Raw genomic sequence first — 18,278 nt, 5'->3', positions numbered from 1 at the left:
ACAGAGATCTGCTCAAATATTCTGCCAAAATTGAAAATTAATGAAATGTCTACATTTGCAATTAAATTTTTCACCTGAGCATGAGTCATTTGTGACAAAAAATTAAAATAAATTCAAAACATTTTTTAAACATTATTTATTTCAGGTATTATTTAATTTTAGTCATTCTGTTGTTTCATGGCTATATCTAAAATGAAAAAGCTAATAGAGAAAGGAAAATCCAAGCTTCGCTTTGGCTTTTCTTCATAAGATGCAGAATATGTGTCTCAACTAAAATCAAAATGCAATGTTTACGTTCTTATATTTTTCATAGCAATTGGCTGCATATCTGACAAAATTAAGATGAAAATGCAAAATGGATAAATCAACAGCAAAGTGACAGTTTGTCATTCAGTACTTCTGACGCACTTTGTGTCAGAATGAAAAAGCAAATGCAAACATCGACGCCACCTGCTGGAGATTTACATTTTGACTTTTCTTTTTAATTTTCAAACTGACCAACATGCAAATATGTGTTAATTAGCACTAATCAGACGCAGCCAGACCAAAAGGCCTCAGAGAAAAGGTATCAGACCGAAAGCAAGCCAGGTCGAGCATGTACTGGTTCGTATAACTTAGAAAAGTATTGTGTATCTTGATATAAATTCCATTATAAAATTTTACAGTTTTTTCTGAGGCCGTTTGGTCTGATGGTGAGATGTAAGCCATGATTGTGGTCATGTTCGAAAACTGAATGGCAAACTGTCACTTTGCTGCTAATTTATCAATTTTGCATTTTCATTTTAACTTTGTCAGATGAGCAGCGATTGCTATGAAGTTAGTTTTGACTCATAATTTTGACATTCTGCATTTCTTGAAGGATAGCCAAAGTGAAGCTTGGATTTTGTTTTCTCTATTAGTTTTTTCATTTTAAATATGGCCATGAAACGGCAGAATAATGGCTAAAATTAAATGACAAATAGCAGCTCAGCTTTAAATGTATTTTATTATGACTCGTGCTCATGTGAAAAATGAAATTGCAAATGTAGATATTTCATCTTCAATTTTGGCAGGATATTTGGGCAGATGTTTGGAAAAAGAAATGGCAAAAAGATTTGCATTTACATTTTATTGTTTTAATTTGAATTTCTTTTTTAGCTGAATTTTTTCTACAAACATTTGTGAAAGAATGAATCGCTGTCATCTCAGTGAATTCCAGCATGGTACCGTTATAGGATGCCACGTGTCCAAAAAGTCCAGTTGTGAAATTTCCTCACTACTAAATATTTCAAAGTCAAATGACAGTGGTATTATAACAAAGTGGAAGCGATTGGTAACGACAGTAACTCTAGTAGTAGGCCATGTAAAATGATGAAGTGGGGTCAGCGGATGCTTCAGACCTCCAAATTTCATGTAGCCTTCAGATTAGCTTAAGAACAGTGTAAAGAGAGCTTTGTGGAATGGATTTCCATGGCCTGCATCCAAGCCTTACATCACCAAGCACAATGCAAAGTGTCAAATGCAGTGGTGTAAAGCACCGCCACTGGACTCTAGAGCAGTGGAGACTCTGCTGGAGTGATGAGTCACGCTTCTCTGTCTGCAAATGATGGACGAGTCTGGGTTTGTTAGTTGTCAGGAGAGCGGTACTTGTCTTACTGTGTTGTGCTGAGTGTAAAGTTTGGTGGAGGGGGGATTATGGTGTGGGGTTTTGCTTCAGGAGTTGGGCTCGGCCCCTTAGTTCCAGTGAAAGGAACTCTTAATGCTTCAGCAGACCAAGAGATATTGGACAATTTCATGCTCCCAACTTTGTGCGAACAGTTTGGGGGTGGCTCCTTCCTGTTCCAACATGGCTGCACACCAGTGCACAAAGTAAGGCCCATAAAGACATGGGTGAGCAAGTTTGGTGTGGAAGAACTTGACTGGCCTGCACAGAGTCCTGACCTCAATAGAACACCTTTGGGATTCTCTGGGAGACAGCGAGCCAGGCCTTATCCTTATCCAAAATCAGTATCTGACTGAGAAGAGTTGAAGCTGTTATAGCTGCAAAGGGTGGGTTAACATCATATTAAACCCTATGGATTAAGAATGGGATGTGACTCAATTTCATACGTGTGTGAAGGCAGACCAGAGAATACTTTTGGCAATATAGTGAAGCTAAGAGAACCCTGAATATCTTACTGCAGCCAAATAACTAGTAACGTTTTATTTAATCACCATAACAATGGAGAATGGATTGCTCAAATGACAGAAGCATCTGGTCACATGTGGAGGACAACAAACTACAATTTAATAAGGACCTGGCTGTCTAGATACCTCAGTTTGGGTGTGTTTGTCTGGGATAAAGGGCCAGAGAAAAATAAAAAGGCATCAATTTTAAGCTGAATAAAGACAAAATGTACTGTATCTTGACATTAAGGCATGTGACTAAATTGACTTCTTTACCACCACCCCCCCCCCCCCTCCCCTTGACTTGTATTCCTTTTGATTCAAAGTTCACTAGGTTTGCGAGTTTGTCACATTTGTAGAATTGTATGGTTGTGCTGTTTCTTTTTAATGTCAACTTGCTAATGAATAATACAGACTCAGGATGGCATATGACCTGCTGTTTCTTTGCTGTGTGTTTGTGTAGAACCTGGCTGAAGCTGAATACTCCGTGGCCCTGTACATGTACATGAGGCTGCTGGGTTACCCAGCAGAGCGGATCAGCATCCTCACCACCTATAATGGCCAGAAGCACTTAATACGAGATGTCATCCATCAGCGCTGCGCCAACAACCCATTCTTCAGCCAGCCCAACAAAGTAAGCACAAGCTCTACCACTACTTTTCACTCCTTGACATGGTTGTGACATGCATGAACCATGCATTTTAGGTCTTGATTTCTTTAGCTGATACAAGTGTAGGCCTGAATCTGTTTTTTTCCCTATGACTGAGTTTATTGAGTTACACAGAGCACAGACTTTGGCATTTGCCTACATATCTGTCTGAATTAGATTGTGTGTGTGTGTGAGAGAGAGACAGGCAAGAGGAGGGGAGGAAGGGGGTGGGGTAATGTTGAGGCAGGGCAGCTACAGGGAGAGGCCTCTGTCCAATATCACATTGCCATGTGCTCTTAATTACACTTAGGAGAAAGCATTACTCCAGTCTTCATAGGGGCTATTCAGATAGAGCAAGTCTTGTTGAATACATAGACTCTGCTCTCTGTCCAGGTCGAGTGGTATGGACACAACTTGTTGTTGCTAGGATATAGACCTATTAATGTTAACAAAGGCAAACATTGCAAGAGCATATTTAACTAGCTGCCTGGCATACTAAAACACAAGTCATAAGTCAGCCCTAAAGCTAAAGTCCTTTGTCTTCTGGGTTTCCTTTAGAAATTATTGCTCTGGCCTTTCTGCTTCAGACAAACTGTGTAGATACAAGCAAAATTTGAAAGCAGGCTAAATTAAAGAGAGATCACAGTTAACACCTAATATTATTTTATTTTATTTTATTTAAAACGCCCATCTCTCATCTTTCTTTTTTTCAAATCAAAAGCGCTGCAATTTTAATTATAGCCTACATGTTTAAAGTGAGGAATTTTTTGGCTTATAACATGGAGCTTGTGAATTGTCCCACAGGACAGACCCAAATGATGCATACTTGATAACATGACCAAAAGTAACTGGCCATCTGGCACATTATGTTCAGTGCTGGAGCCTAAAGCCAGAAAAAATGTATGTGCTAGGCCTTCCTGGCTCAAAAATAAATGGTGTCTGGACTTTCATTCATAGAAATAATCACAATTTTAATTGGAGTCACAATTTTGGTCCAGAAAATTGCAAACAGTAGGTGCAAAAATATTAATGTATATAAATTATTATATGTGTAGCCAAACTGGTTAGATACCAATTGTAATTGAAATTGATGCCTAGAACACATGGGTTTCTGTGGACTGTTAGAACCACTTAGAGCTTCAAATTACATTGCAATCAGTGATCAGTGTCTCAAGCACAGCGTACCAATATGAGCCAATATAAATGGTTTTGCAGATAGAACTCAAATAATTTCCAGTTTTAAGATCTTGTTAGGTTTAGAAAACAGTATTGACATCAAGTGTTCATTTCAGTTTAACAGTTTCACCTAATAAAATGTTTCAGCTTTATTTCAGTGTGTAAATATGGTTCTTATTAAAAGTGAAGGGACATACCAGAATAAATATACCATTATTGGTCTACAAAATGGTTTTATTTGAATATGAATATGAATATATATATATATATATATATATATATATATATATATATATATATATATATATATATATATATATATATATATATATATATATATCTCACACACACACACACACACACACACACACACACACACACACACACACTGAAACGGTCAGTAATATTATTCACCATGATAAAAATGTTTGAGCATACTGCCCACTACTAGATAAGGTGTCTGCAAAGATCTCTATCAAAAACTGTACAGATTGACCTATTGACTTTGATTTGGTTAGTAACAGCAACAGATGAGGCAAAAGGAACATGACTTACATTTGCATAATTGTTGAACTCAATAAACCAATAATACTACAGCAATTACTGGTTTTCCTGTATTTAGGCTTTGGTTTCTGAACTTGTAACCTTTTGAACTGCATGTGAGTATGTATATTTGGGCCCAATCACATTTCACCCCTTGCTCCTACCAGGCTCCTACTTAGCCCTTAGCCCTCTTTTTTCCGCGTTTATGTCTAGGGTTAGGGTGTCCCGATTTTTGTTGACATAAAGGGCTACATCGCCCTTTTAACTGAGTTTTTTGGAGGCACACTCCAAACGGTGTGTTGTGAGGGGGAAAAAACAAGCGACCAAAGAAGCCCACAAATGTAAGTGTTTTCACTGTTAACAAATTACAACAACCATTGTTTTATCTTACTTTAATGTTGTTTCAATGCTTTATGGTCCTTTTCTTCATAACAAGCATAAAAAATTGCTAACACTGTGCTAACGTTTCCCATTCCACCTTAAATAGTCCAGCAGTGTTGATGCCTGAAGCGCCAGAATGTTACTGCTGCTCCATTTAAGGTGGAACGGGAAAATTCGAAAGAGCAGCTGGTGAATAGCTGACTTCAGCTGTACATCACCAAAGAATTAGGAGTGGGTGATAATGAATCATTTTCACATCCCCCCTCTTTGAAAGCATAAGATGCCCTAAGTTTACCTTAGGCCCAACAGTGAGTTTGCTGAACTTTACTGCTCTTCTGCTATGACTGCAGACTGGCATGGTCGCCTACAGAGCACCACTAGTAGTATGTTAATGAAGTAAGGTTTTTTTGTTTTATTTGAGGGTTGTCCCATTTCATAGGGGAAGATTTCAACCACTACCTGTTGTGACTCAGTTCCGAGGGGCAAGGTGACGCTTGAAAACAAAGGGTAGTGGTAAAAAATATGAAATGGGATTGGGCCACGCTCCATGACAAAATTGTCAAGCCATTGCAAAAGCAACTTATACAGTCATAACAATGACCATCAAATAAAATCTCTGTTGTGGTTTGGTCTCTCTCTCTTTCATTAGGCCTGTCTGTTCAGGAGATGAAGGTTTATTCATCTAGGTGACAGGTAGGGAGAGACAAAGGAGCAGGGGGAATGTGCTGAATAGCAGAAAGGTCACTCAGGCCTGTGCCTGGCCAGAGCACTGCTGACAGTTTGTCAAAACTGCTAAAACAAAACAAATGTCACTTCAGGAGGCTGCTGTGAGCGCTCTAATTAGAGGCAAGAGGAGAGACACTAACTTGCAAACATAATTCCACAGACTAGACTGTTAATAGACTGTGGACAAACACAAGCAGAGGGGGGAGCAGTGAGCACACTACATGCTGCTTCAGAGGGAACCAGCAACACACATACATATGCAGGTTTGCTCTGCTTGTGAAGAAATATGGAGATTAATTTTTGTCTTTTTTACCTTAGGGAGGAATGATTATTGTAAAATCTCCCAGGCATTTTTCCCTCATTCTCTCCAGCTCTTTAACTTGGTTAAGAGGTCTTTTGATGAAAGTAAAATCACATTAATGGGAACTGAATTTGAAATGATAGCTGACCTCCTCCCATTTGGGTGCAGGCTGAATTAGACTGATGCTGATAGAACTCTTTATAAAAGCGATGTGGTTAATCACTGGCTAGTTTGTATTCACAGTAAAGCGGAAGAAGGTGACGGGGTGGACTTTATCAGTTCTGCTCTGTCTCCCTCTGGACTTCTCTTCCTGCTTCTGAACTCAGTCTAGCACGCACAGCCGCCTCAGCCATGCACACACGCGCGCACACACACACACACACACACACACACACACACACACACACACACACACACGGCCACATCCTGTAGTATGGCAGGTATGAAGGGCAGACAGGGAATAGGGAGTGAGGCAGGAAGAAGGACACACCCTCTCAATGGATGAACAGCATGTGGTGATGAGGCTCTGCTCGTGTTCAACTACACTGTCGTACCCCAGAGTCTGCTAAAAAATTAGACATTCTGATTTGAGTATGCATGTCATAAATTAGGCAGGAAAAGGCAGAGAGGAGCAGACGTTTGTGCTCCCTGAGACCTGCCAATAAATATTTCACTTCAGTGACCATCTGCTGAGAGGCAGCGCCTGCCCCGGTCCTAGTCCCAGGCTGAAAGAGGCAGAAAGTGCTAATGAGACTGAGCTGCCTGTATTATCAATCTCTCACAAAGTAGCTTGTTGTCCAGTCCACCTGGAGTACCACACTACACAGCCCGCACAGAGAGATACTGAAAAAACACTCCAATGTTCATCACAAAATGAAGATGTTACTCTCCTGCAGAGTAGGACTGAAAAGTCATGTCACCAAAAGTTGTAAAAAGTATATAGGTCCTCAGTACAGTCACTAAAGGTCAGTTTCCTGGACAGGGATTAAGCCTAGTCCTGGACAGCATTCTCCATACAGATTCTCAATGTGAAGGAAAATGTAGTCTAGGACTAGGCTTAATTCCTGCCTGGGAAACTGACTCCAAGTGCTCTGAACGTCCTGAGCAATTCTCTCACGTCATAAATGAGTTTCTGTGGTTGTTTGGGTGAATCAAGTCATTCATGTCATCCGATAAATAAATATTTTGGTCATATTTATCCATGTCATAGTGATACACCAATTTGGCTGTAAAATGTTGTAAGTAGGGCTGTCACTATAAATTTTATTGGTAATTAGAGAATCTACTGATTGTTTTGACAATTATTCAAAGGTTTTAAATAAAAAACAAGCAATAAAAATGGGCTCAACATTAAGAAATCAGTCTTTTCAAAGATACACAAGGAAAATGGTTAAAATAAAACACGTAAATAGTTTTGTCTATGAAGATCTGTTTTCTACTGTAAGAGAGAACAGTAGTAGAAAATATGAACCAGCCATAACGCGCAACATGCAACCTCAAGTATTCTGTTGATTTTTATACAAGTTTTTACAAAATAGAGGAACAAAATAAATCAAAGAAGCCCTGAATTTATACTGAATATGCTTTAAAACTGACAGTACTTTCTGCCAAAAATTCCACAACATATCAGTTGTTACTATGCAATGATAACAATTCCCTATCCTGCCTTAGCAAAACAAACAAAGGCTATGGAAGGCGTATGGTGTATATATACCAAGTAATGGTAGTTTGAAATACAAATAAGCAGAAATTAAAATAAAAGGAAAGAAGGACTAATAACTAAAAATGAAATTCCTTAAGACTTGGCTATAATTTATGACTATGTTGACCTGGAGTCATATTTACTGATGACTGCACTCCACCTTTTTCTGTCAGCTAGTGTGGGTCTCCATTGCTTCTTAATGAACCCTCAGACCTGTTAATAGTAATGCTATTTAGAATTCTAAAAGGATATGCTAGTTTAAGGTCCTGTGATAACTGTATCAGCATTTTTTTTTTTTTTTTTTTTTTTTCTTTCTTACTGGTGTCTGGTAACAGATATAATCTACTTTGACTCCAGACCAGCATTGGACAGTTTTTGAACTGCTATTATCTTAAAGTCATCCATATATATAAACTTCTCATTTTGTATAAGCACAAATACAAAATGTTTGTGTGCATAAAGTTTGTTGTTACTTGCCAACCCATCAGTGGAGTATTACAGTGGTGGTGTGAAAAACATCAGCACGGTTTAAACTGCATCTTAGCCAATCAGATTGTAAGATCGGAACTACCTTGTGTATAACATGACACAATGATATCTATATTGTGCAGCCGTACTGCGGGATCTGTATGAGCTGAGGCTGAATGGTCTTCAACCTTAGGCCCCTTATGTCCGCTCTCACTCTCACAGCCCACCGGTGTGCCTATACTGATTTCATGACCTGTGCAGTTTTCCACAGTACCGTATATCATTACTGTGATAACATTAGTTGTTGTGATACATGCTTCATTAAGCATATTGCAGATATCGTCAGCCTTTAAATAACATTGACCAGCTGCATGTGCCTCCAGGAAACTGAATTAGTACTGTTTTATTGAATTTATTGCAGTGTAGAATGTGAAATCTTGATTACAAGTCATTGTAGTTTCTGATCACAGTTTTTAAATGTGGCTCATTTTTGCCATATTGCCCATTCCTACCATCAATTTCAAATAAATTGCAATGCAAAATCTGCAGAGAACTCTAACTGGAGCCTAAAAATAAACCACTCTGCCATTCTGCACCCACAAGTGGAGAAAAGGGGGGCAAAGCATTTTGGATGAAATTGCATGGCATATTTAGCCTGTCATATTTCTGAGGGCTGGGCCTCCAGGGTACAGCATGGCTGCTTGAGCCAGACTCTAGGGCTGCTGGTTCAGGAGAGGGGGTCATATGAGGCTGTCTTTGTGGGAGGAGACTGTGTACTGAATTGGCCTGTGTAGATGTACAGATCTCACTCATTCTGTTGTAAAACAACATGTTGTTGCTCCTGGTGCTGCACCTGTTCTGTTTAGCAACGGGGAGCTGTAAATAGATGTTTCTCTCTCTCCCTCTGTCCTCTCCCTTTGTCCACCAAACTGGCCCAACAGTGGCTTGTCTTTGTGGACCGGATGTGTGGGAATAGTTAAAGGATGAGATTTATTTAGAGACGTTGACTTGTTGTCAGGGGCCACTTTAATGGGGTAATACAGAGCCTCATTTCTCTCTTTATCAGGGCCTGTTCAGACAAGAGCAGTGCACTCTGTTACCTACACTGATTTTATCAGCCTGTAGTGGCTTATCTCTCTCCACTCACTCAGTGTTTTGTGTGTGTGTGTGTGTGTGTGTGTGTGTGTGTGTGTGTGTGTGGGGAGGGGAGGGGAGGGGAGGGGAGGGGGGGATGTTTTCTGGGCAGAAGTGTTCTAACAGTATAGGAAATTCCAAAGGAAAATATAAGCTGAATCTACCTTATCAGGTGTAGCAAAATGGTCCTGATGGGGTAAAGTGCTTTTCACAAAAGGTAGATTTAAATTTTTTTTCAACTGACGATCTTTTTTTTTTTATTACTATGGATGAAATGGGTGACCAATTAAAAGAATAATAAGTGAGTAGAGAAACATAGTGTGGAAGCTTCCAGTCAGGTGTACTGCATGATAAAATTAAGCAGTTAACATTATTTGCTCTGTGGCACGTATAAACATTTTGAGCAGCTCCAGTCATGAGGGACATTTTGCTGGCGTGGTTTGGGTCCACAGCGAAGGGTCACTGCAAATCAATAGGATGTTTTTCTTACTGATCACCTTTATCTTATAATGACACTTTTCTACCCTGAGGGGAGTCTCTTGAGGACGACAGTGCCGCCATCCACAGATCACACTGAATGGTCTGATGAGTATGAAAATTATATAAATCATATGCTTTAGCCTTCACAGTCACCAGACCTCAACTCAGTTGAACACATCAAAACACTAACTGAGGGAATATCTTTTGGAAGAATGAATTTCCATGTAATATAATGTTTGTTTTTCAATACATATATTTGCCAAGTTATGAAAACAAATGTGTATTTGCTAGTATGTGTCTGGGTGTGTTTTGAGTGAGAGCTTCTGCTGTCAGCATCACTCTACAGATTTGAGGTATGCAGTGTTTCAAATCAACTTTTAAGGGTTTTAATCAGCTTTTAAGGGTTACATGAATAGAGAATCAGTTCACCTGCCTGGTTTGCAGCTCTTTTAAGCGTGCAGATTGCAGGTCCCATCCGTTTCCCTAACTTGACCAAAAATACAGTGCTGGAGAGCCAATCATGAAGACTCAGGTAAGCTGCTAGGTAAATACCCTAATAAGCTTCTTCCCTGTCAGCGTGCTTTAGCACGATAACGACAACAACAAACCCCCAAAGCTGCAAACCCTAACAATTTTGGGATAGCATATGGTCTTAAACAGTTCAACTAAATCCTCCTTAAGGAGTGAAAAATATAGGCTGGCAAGTATAGCACACTGAGCCTGGAGGCGAGTGGCCTGTGTTTAACACTGTCATGTTCTCTCATAGGTGACAACAGTGGACAGGTTCCAGGGTCAGCAGAATGACTACATCATCCTCTCACTGGTCCGCACCAAAGCTGTGGGACACTTGAGGTAAGCGCTTTTGCAGGCAACCCCTGAGTGTTAGTGCTGTCAAACAATCCCCCCATTCAGAAACATTATGATTCTCCTTACTGAACTTCATTCAGAGACAGAAGTGCTATCGCTCAGCTTAAACGCAAGTCTTCATTTCAGAGTGAAGAAGGATAATATGGCTGCATAGTATCTCTGCTGTTTTGTCAAAGTGAAGCTAATGTATTGTACTTGGTTGTGGTGAAATATCGAACAAAACGAGGCTTCATGATCAAAGCAAAGTCTCAAAATGTATTTTATTGTAAGCTTTAATTTGTTTTCATAATTCCCTGTTTGTGTGTGTATGTGTGTCTGTATTTGGGTGTATGTTAATGCTTAGTTAATGCAAAGCCTTTTCATTTCCAGTTGTCTATGCAAAACTAATGACTCTTAGTTTAATACGCTGCATATTTAATAGGCAGCTAAAGACTGACATTTTTTTCTCTGGTAGAATTATCTGTGTGTTCTGATATATACGAGCTTGTTTACTGTGAGTGCTGACAGAGGCTCAGCCCAGCAAGCTGAAACTGCAGTCTGAAAATGGAGCTTTAGCCTAATGAATAAGTTATGACTTTGTATCTGTGCTCTACTCGCCTAATGTTCTTAAAAGCACAGAGGCCCTCTAGAAGACTACAAAAATCTTCAGAAACAAAGTGCTGAACTGATATAACGGCAAAACCCTCATCTTGCCCTTGACTGTCAGTTCCCTCAGCTTTACTTTTTCTATAAAGGTAGATGGCCTAATTCAATCCAGCCTCAGAATCATTTTCCTGCCCTGTTTCAATTGAATTGCATGACTGCAGCATTTGTCAGAGCATTATTTTTCATGGGCACTTGCATGTGTTTGGTGAGCCTATTGGCATGTAAATCAGTGAAGTTGTTATCCCCATGTAGACACTGCTCCTACTTCATTCATAATCTGCTGACCTTTTCTTCGCCAGCCTATGAATGATTGGAAAAGCAGTGATTCATGCTGAAGTGCTTTGGCAGCAGCATCCGCCCACAGACGCTGAGAAATTGTACACTTGTGCGTTAATGCTAGTGTTACATTTCACCATAGCAATTGCCTCCTACTGTGCTGATAACCTGGAAAGATACAAATAACTACAGGGGAAGCTGACTCTGCTCTGCAGTGGATCCTCTACAGACACAGGCACTCTAACATCGAAACCCAGTAAATAACATATTTTGCACCGAAAACAAATTCTGCCTAAGGCATTGAAAGCTTTTTATTGACAACGTTCTTGCTCTGTATGTTCTCAATTGGTGGAGAGCAGGAATTTTAATTGCTGTAATTGATTTTTTATGGAAGCTATTCCTATAGTTGCTTATTAAAACATCTCTCTCACATTCTCTCTCTCACTCACTTGCAAGTGCTCAAAGAATATCCCATCCTTTGTCAACTATACTCTTTGATATTCTTGTCTCTCATTATTGTGTAAAAGTCTTTTGTTTAAGAATATTATCTCAAACCATTTATCTTATCAAGTAATGTATTTGTGCTAGTAAAATAATCAAATATAATTAGAATAAATATAAATAAATGAAGTAGCAGAAACAATTCTTGATTTCCAAAAGTAGTGGATAGCCAAATTCAGTTTGATTCCAGATTTCTCCCTGAGGCCCCCAACCATTTCATGTATTTGTTCCATCAATGGCACCCCTGATTTACCTTAATGTCTTATTGCTTCCCCACACCAAATATTGGATGATGACTGCTAATAATACTTGGCTGCTACATTGTACAGAAAAAAGACAAATTATTAATGGCAGCTTCATTAAGTTTCATTAGTGTAAAAGGGTGTGTGTGTGTGTGTGTGTGTGTGTGTGTGTGTGTGTGAGACAGCATGTGGACATGAGCTTAACCAAGCACATGCATCTTTGTATGAGAGGTTGCAGGCCATGAACTGAACTGAGCAGTGAGCTCTTGCAGAGGAGTCTGGCATGTGATGATGAAGGGGTTAAAATTAGAACTCATTTTAGGAGGAGGTGCAGCCGTCTTATCAGAATTTTTAAATGAACCAGATTGGCTTCATTAATAGAGCTGTCCACAGGGACTGACAGACCAGCCTGTAAAACATCTTTTATCAAACAAGCACTTATCTCTGGGAAAGGCCTAGTATTCCCAACCATGGAAAAACTAACCCTTCTAAATCCTTTAATTCCAGTGGATACTCAGTACACTAACCAGCCTGTCGCTCCCCCCCCCCCCCCCCCCCCCCTCTCTCTCTCTCTCTCTCTCTCTCTCTCTCTCTCTCTCTCTCTCTCTCTCTCTCTCTCTCTCTCTCTCTCTCTCTCTCTCTCTCTCTCTCTCTCTCTCTCTCTCTCTCTCTCTCTCTCTCTCTCTCTCTTCTGGTTGCTGTTTTTCATACATGTTTAGAGATGTACGCCGTTTGGTGGTAGCAATGTCCAGAGCAAGACTAGGGCTCTACATCTTTGCTCGGGTCTCCCTGTTCCAGAACTGCTTTGAGCTAACACCGGCCTTTAACCAGTTGACTGCACGACCGCAGCAGCTGCATATTCGGCCTTATGAGTACTACACAATGGTGAGTTCTCATGCACACACGTCAAGTACTAGTCAAACTTTTGGACTGTTTTTCATAATTTTGACATTTCTTTTAAACATATGTGTCTAGTGAAGTTAAATTGAACAAGAGTTTCCAAAGGAGATATTAAAAGTAATTTTCAGCAGCCAGTAAGTGGTCAGTAAAGGTGGAACTTCAAGGCTGTTGGAAAAGCATGCTAAAAATGTGCAAATGTGGAAATCTGCATCAAGGCAAAGGAGGGCTACTTTGAAGAATTTAAAGGCAGAGTTTTGATTTCCTCAACTTTTTGTTCACTGTTTGGTATCTCATTGTGTTTTCCACCCTATTATTCTTTAATGTGAAAATTTATAAAAATGAAGAAAATGTGTCCAAACTTTTGACTAGTGCACATTCACTTGTGTAGATTAAGAGTGACAGTAATAAGGACAGTGACAAGTTGTCCAAGGGCAGTAAATTAAAGAGAGTTAATTAAGGGCAGTTCATTTCTTTTGTACAGTGTCATACAGACTAAACAAGAATTAAATTACCCTCACACTGAACTCAAATGTCAGTGTTGTTCACCCAGCCTTCCAAGTCCATCAGCAGCATGTATAAAGTACTCTTAACAATTCAGTCTTATAAAATGTCAAAAGGTGCAGACTGCTGTTGAACAGCACTCAGGCTAGTGTGAGACGGCCACTGTCTGGCCTCTTTGGAGTTGGGGGCATGTATAACAGCTCCACTTCTCCCCAGTGAGTTCTAGCAGAGGAGGCAAGGCCCTGGGGAATCGCCCTCTTAGGCACACACGTGTGGTCCCTTCATCTCTCCCATCAGGATATCCCCTCCCAGCTCGTTTAGCCTAGTCTAGTTGGCCAACTGCACTTGCTTGCCCTCGCCTAGGCATTAGACCCACTGGCACCATCACATTCTGCACCAGACATTGATGCACATTAAAATATTTACTACTGTATACTGCTTTTTTGTATTTGAAATCCTTTTCGAAAGATAAACATGCTATTTTTTCAAGTTCCCCATAGAGAAATGTCTAAATCCATGTTTTATCGATTTAACCATAAATGCTTTTTAATGGCCTCCATTCCAAATGGATGCCACCATGTTATGAGATTTGTTATGCGGAATCAGAAATGGTATAGACTCATGTACATTTTTCAGTCTTGCACAAAATCATAATGTGATTGACAGATTTCATTGGTGTATGTTTTTCTGTATAGATCAAGTGAATGCGTAGCCACTGTCCTTGATGTATTCCTCTGTTCCTCTCCTACAGTGTGAATTCAGTATCCTTTATCTAAAACAGTCATATCCAGTAGATAGACAGAGAGTGTTAAATTTCATGCCTCACACTGAATGCTAGGAAATTTATTCCTGCAAGAAAAAAATGAAATAAAAGCCTTTACTCACCATCTCTCTGTCTCTCCATACAGACGGAGTCACGCTCAGACCAGCCTGATCAAGTAATAAAGAATATGCCTGAGATGGCCAACCTGGTGTATAATATGTATATGCATATGATTCAGAACACCCAGCAGTACAGACAGGTGAGGATATTTTACTTTTCTCTGTCTCTGAACCAGATCACTCTGTTATTCATCTTAAAACCAGCCCCTTTTTGGAAAGGAAACTTCATGCATTCATATCTTGAATGTTTAATGGAGCTGGAAATGGGTCAAATGTAATAGAATTGTTTTAGCTCTCCACACTGAAATTTAACAAGCCATGAGTGAAACGTTTTATATGAGGAATAAATTGCAGCTAATGAAGGCCTGCTGTGCTGTAATGTGTAGAGAGCTCTTGCTCCTCCCTCCCCTTTCCTCTCAAACTCCCACAGTAGACTAAAAGGCAAAGGTTTAGAGCTGTTGTTGTTTTTCCACTTCCGAAATGCTCTGCCAGTGAATATCAGCAGTCTGTGTGCTGTCTGCACTCACTCATACGTTTCTTTCCCCCTTGTACAACTCTGCTGGAGTGGGGTGATGCCAAAAATGTGGTGTTATACACAATGTTTTCATAGTACAAGAAGAAAACATCAGCACAACAGTACTGTCAGATTTTTTTAAAGGCTATGAAAAGAATACTTATCTTTTTTTCAAACAAACATTTGCAAGAGCAGACAAACAGGAGAGAAAACTCAATTGGTAAAGACAGATCAATAAAATAGGCTAATGGTAAAATGTGCTGACATCTATTCAGCTACTAATGAGTACTATGCAGTTACTTTATACTGATTGTTGTTTACATCTTGTTCTTGAATCGTTCCCCATCTGTTCTTTTGTGATCAGTGATGTGTAAATGTTAATGTGTAGATAATATGATAACACAAAACACAGTGCTAATACCAGTAACATCAGTATTTCAGCAGACTGTACTGATCAGTGCTTGTGGGAAAACTGTGGATAAACTGACAAGACGCTAACTAACAAAAACAACAGCAAACTGGAATTTAGCCATGTGAGAGTGAGGGGGCTGTAACGGTGGATGAGTGGCAGCCACTGTAGCTTTTATTGGAAATAGGCAATGAAATGTGGAAGCGTGATGCGTGAGTGCAGCTCGAGCCCTCTCGAAACGTGCTTGGTGAGAGCGCAGTTTCTGTGTGCATAGCAGACACGCTGTTCTGTAGTAGTTTAAGCTCGTTCAGAGTATGTGCTCATACAGTGGAATGCCAGTAGCCCAACTATGCAGACAAACTTCCAGAAAGCAGGAAGAGTAAAATAACAAGTCGTTGTACAATTAATAAACGTTATACATGGTTGCTGGTCGTTTTCATTTGTTTTTGCTCGTTTAAAGTGCAGACATTTGCATCTCGCTATTTCCAAAGATTCCACCGCTCTAAACAAGCCGTTTACATTGAATCATGCAGCACAGAATTAATCTGATATACTCAATACATCCAACTACTGCTTGTTATCACATGAAATACATATTTGGTTGAACAGCAAAATTAATTTTTTCATTTTTACTGCATTGATTGCTCAGATGCTTACTGTAGTATTTTACTGTAATACATTTACAGTTCTATGTATTTGGCTAATGCAGTTTTTAGCCTGTATCTAGGTTTTCTCATTTTCATCCATATACTGAGAAGGCAAGTTCTGCTCTTGATGTGTGCCCTTTCAACACTGTCCGTGACTCATATATTTGTTTTATATTGAAGTGTGTAAATGTATTTGAATATGTTTTTTAATTTAAAATATTTGAGCCCCTTTTTAAAGCTCCATTTTTGTTACAAATGTCATTGACATTGAAAGCCATTTGTTATTTATCTCTTTATCTTAAAGATTACTTAAATGTTTACTATTGTAATACTATTTTGCAGCCTATATTGTCTAAAGCTCAGATCACTCAGTCGACCCCTATAGTGTTCACATTATTTTTCTAATAACCCTGTGGTTCATTTCATGTAAATGTTGCCTTCACATGATGAAAATATGTTATTGAAAGTAATATATACATTATGATGAAGCTTATTTTGCCTATTTAGCTTTAACTAAAAACACTGCTTCAGGATGTATTACTTTTTCTTGACAGCCCTATTTTTGATACATGCAGTTGTTCAGTATTCTGAGCATATTGCAAGTATTGTCAGTATGTCTAGAAGAGTGTCTCATGATGCAGTTCATCATAATATCAAAATGATAGCATCTCAACATATCGTACGTCTTTAAATGAATGAGTTTTTTCTCTGTTCATGTCTGTTTACGTGCAGCAGCAGCAGCTTTTGCCACCTCCTCGCCAGGTGATGCCAGCAGAGGAGTCCAATGTGGATATGAAAGAGGAGGAGGGGAAAGCAAACAGTCAGCCTGCTGGGGACAGCAAGGAAGGCCAGAGTGAAGATAAGGTTGAGGAGGAGGAGTCTCAGATGAAGACGGAGGAGGAGTCCAGAGTAGAGGAGCCACAGACAGAGGAGCATGCTAAAATGCCAGAACACCCAGGCAGAGATAGTGACAGTGGGGACAGTGAGGAGGAGCCCTAAAGAATACCACCTATCCTATCAGTGTTTGCTGGTCAGGGTCTATAGCACCATCCAATGGATGGGTGTTTTTTTCGGGTTTGTTTTTTCATTCAGTCTTGATTCTTTTACTTTTTTTTTTTTTTTTTTAATTAAATCTCAATTTGGTTTCTACTGATAACTGCTAAGAAAACGAGTGCTACAGAGCCATATGTTCCCTTTTGTGAGAAAACTTTTGTAACAATTGATGCCTCTTTTGTAATAAAATGAAAAAGTTGTTAAAGTAATTTGTATGGCTGATATCTTGTATGGCTGACATCACGCACCAAGGAAAAAACTACGGAATTCTATTTACAAAATGCTTATTCATAGTGCAGTTTGTTAATATGCAGGTGAAAGAAAAGGGGAAGAAAGGAGTTTTTAATCACATATATGACACCATATCACTGGATTAAACTTACTTGATAAGCCATATCTCTTAAACTCTTGGCTTCATCACATGATGAAATTGTGATCACATTATCAAATTTGTAGAATACAATCACATGTGAATGTGTGCATTGTGCAATTTACCCTGGACGTCCTCCTTCCCCATAATGCAGTACAGTTGGCTCTTAACCGTCTCTCTTCCCTGACTGCATATGCAGTACTCCTAGGAAATTAGCTATAACCAGGAGGAATTTGTTTTTGTGGTTACTTGGGCAAAGACAGATAGCCATCTCCACGCAGACTGAGAGACACAGCCTGGAATCTCAAAGATACCGGGATTATTTACTCTGAAAACAGTTCATTTTTTGAAGCTTTTTATTCGACTTCGAAAGGATCTCTTAGTAGGTTTGTGCTTTTTCTTCCTTCTTGGACTTTGGTTCTTTGTTCCATTCTGTTAACTGTTTCACATTTACTTTGAGTTAAAATGTATCCAGGTGTCCTTAAACCCTTAAGCTTTTAATGGTTTATAATGAGTAGTTTATATAGATACTGGTCTATTTTTATTGAGTGCTCCGTCTGGGGTTTCACAATACATGACTTTATCAGAAGAAAAAACTAAACAAAGATTTTAGTTTATGTTAATGGTGTGGACTTCCTTAGTTAAGTAGTTGTTCCTCTTTTTTTCAAAAAAAAAAAAAAAACAACATGCCACTGCATGTCACGAGTTTGACAGCACGACTCTCAACACAGCTGCTGCAAATGAGAACCAGGAAATTTTGCAACAA

The 18,278-nt window shown here is 39.3% G+C and overlaps 1 protein-coding gene across 3 annotated transcripts in view; it reads left to right on the top strand.

Annotated features, from left to right (window-relative positions):
• aqr (aquarius intron-binding spliceosomal factor) overlaps positions 1–17,351 on the top strand; it is a 66,461-nt gene extending 49,110 nt beyond the window's left edge. Inside the window, exons 32-36 of one of the 3 annotated variants that reach the window (XM_037541916.1) lie at positions 2,609–2,779; positions 10,472–10,557; positions 12,956–13,121; positions 14,546–14,659; positions 16,825–17,351. In XM_037541916.1, the coding sequence (XP_037397813.1) occupies positions 2,609–2,779; positions 10,472–10,557; positions 12,956–13,121; positions 14,546–14,659; positions 16,825–17,088 (801 nt within the window). In that variant the 3' untranslated portion in view covers positions 17,089–17,351. Of the gene's footprint in view, positions 1–2,608; positions 2,780–10,471; positions 10,558–12,955; positions 13,122–14,545; positions 14,660–16,821 lie in introns of all 3 variants that reach the window. The other 2 variants (XM_037541915.1, XM_037541914.1) reach the window with 2 other exon arrangements.
• Positions 17,352–18,278: the final 927 nt, after the last annotated feature.

This window comes from Pygocentrus nattereri, chromosome 10, assembly GCF_015220715.1.
Source record: "Pygocentrus nattereri isolate fPygNat1 chromosome 10, fPygNat1.pri, whole genome shotgun sequence".
Classification (NCBI taxonomy): Eukaryota; Metazoa; Chordata; class Actinopteri; order Characiformes; family Serrasalmidae; genus Pygocentrus; species Pygocentrus nattereri.
Note: the sequence above shows the minus strand (reverse complement) of the source record. Positions and strands in the feature narration are given on the sequence as shown.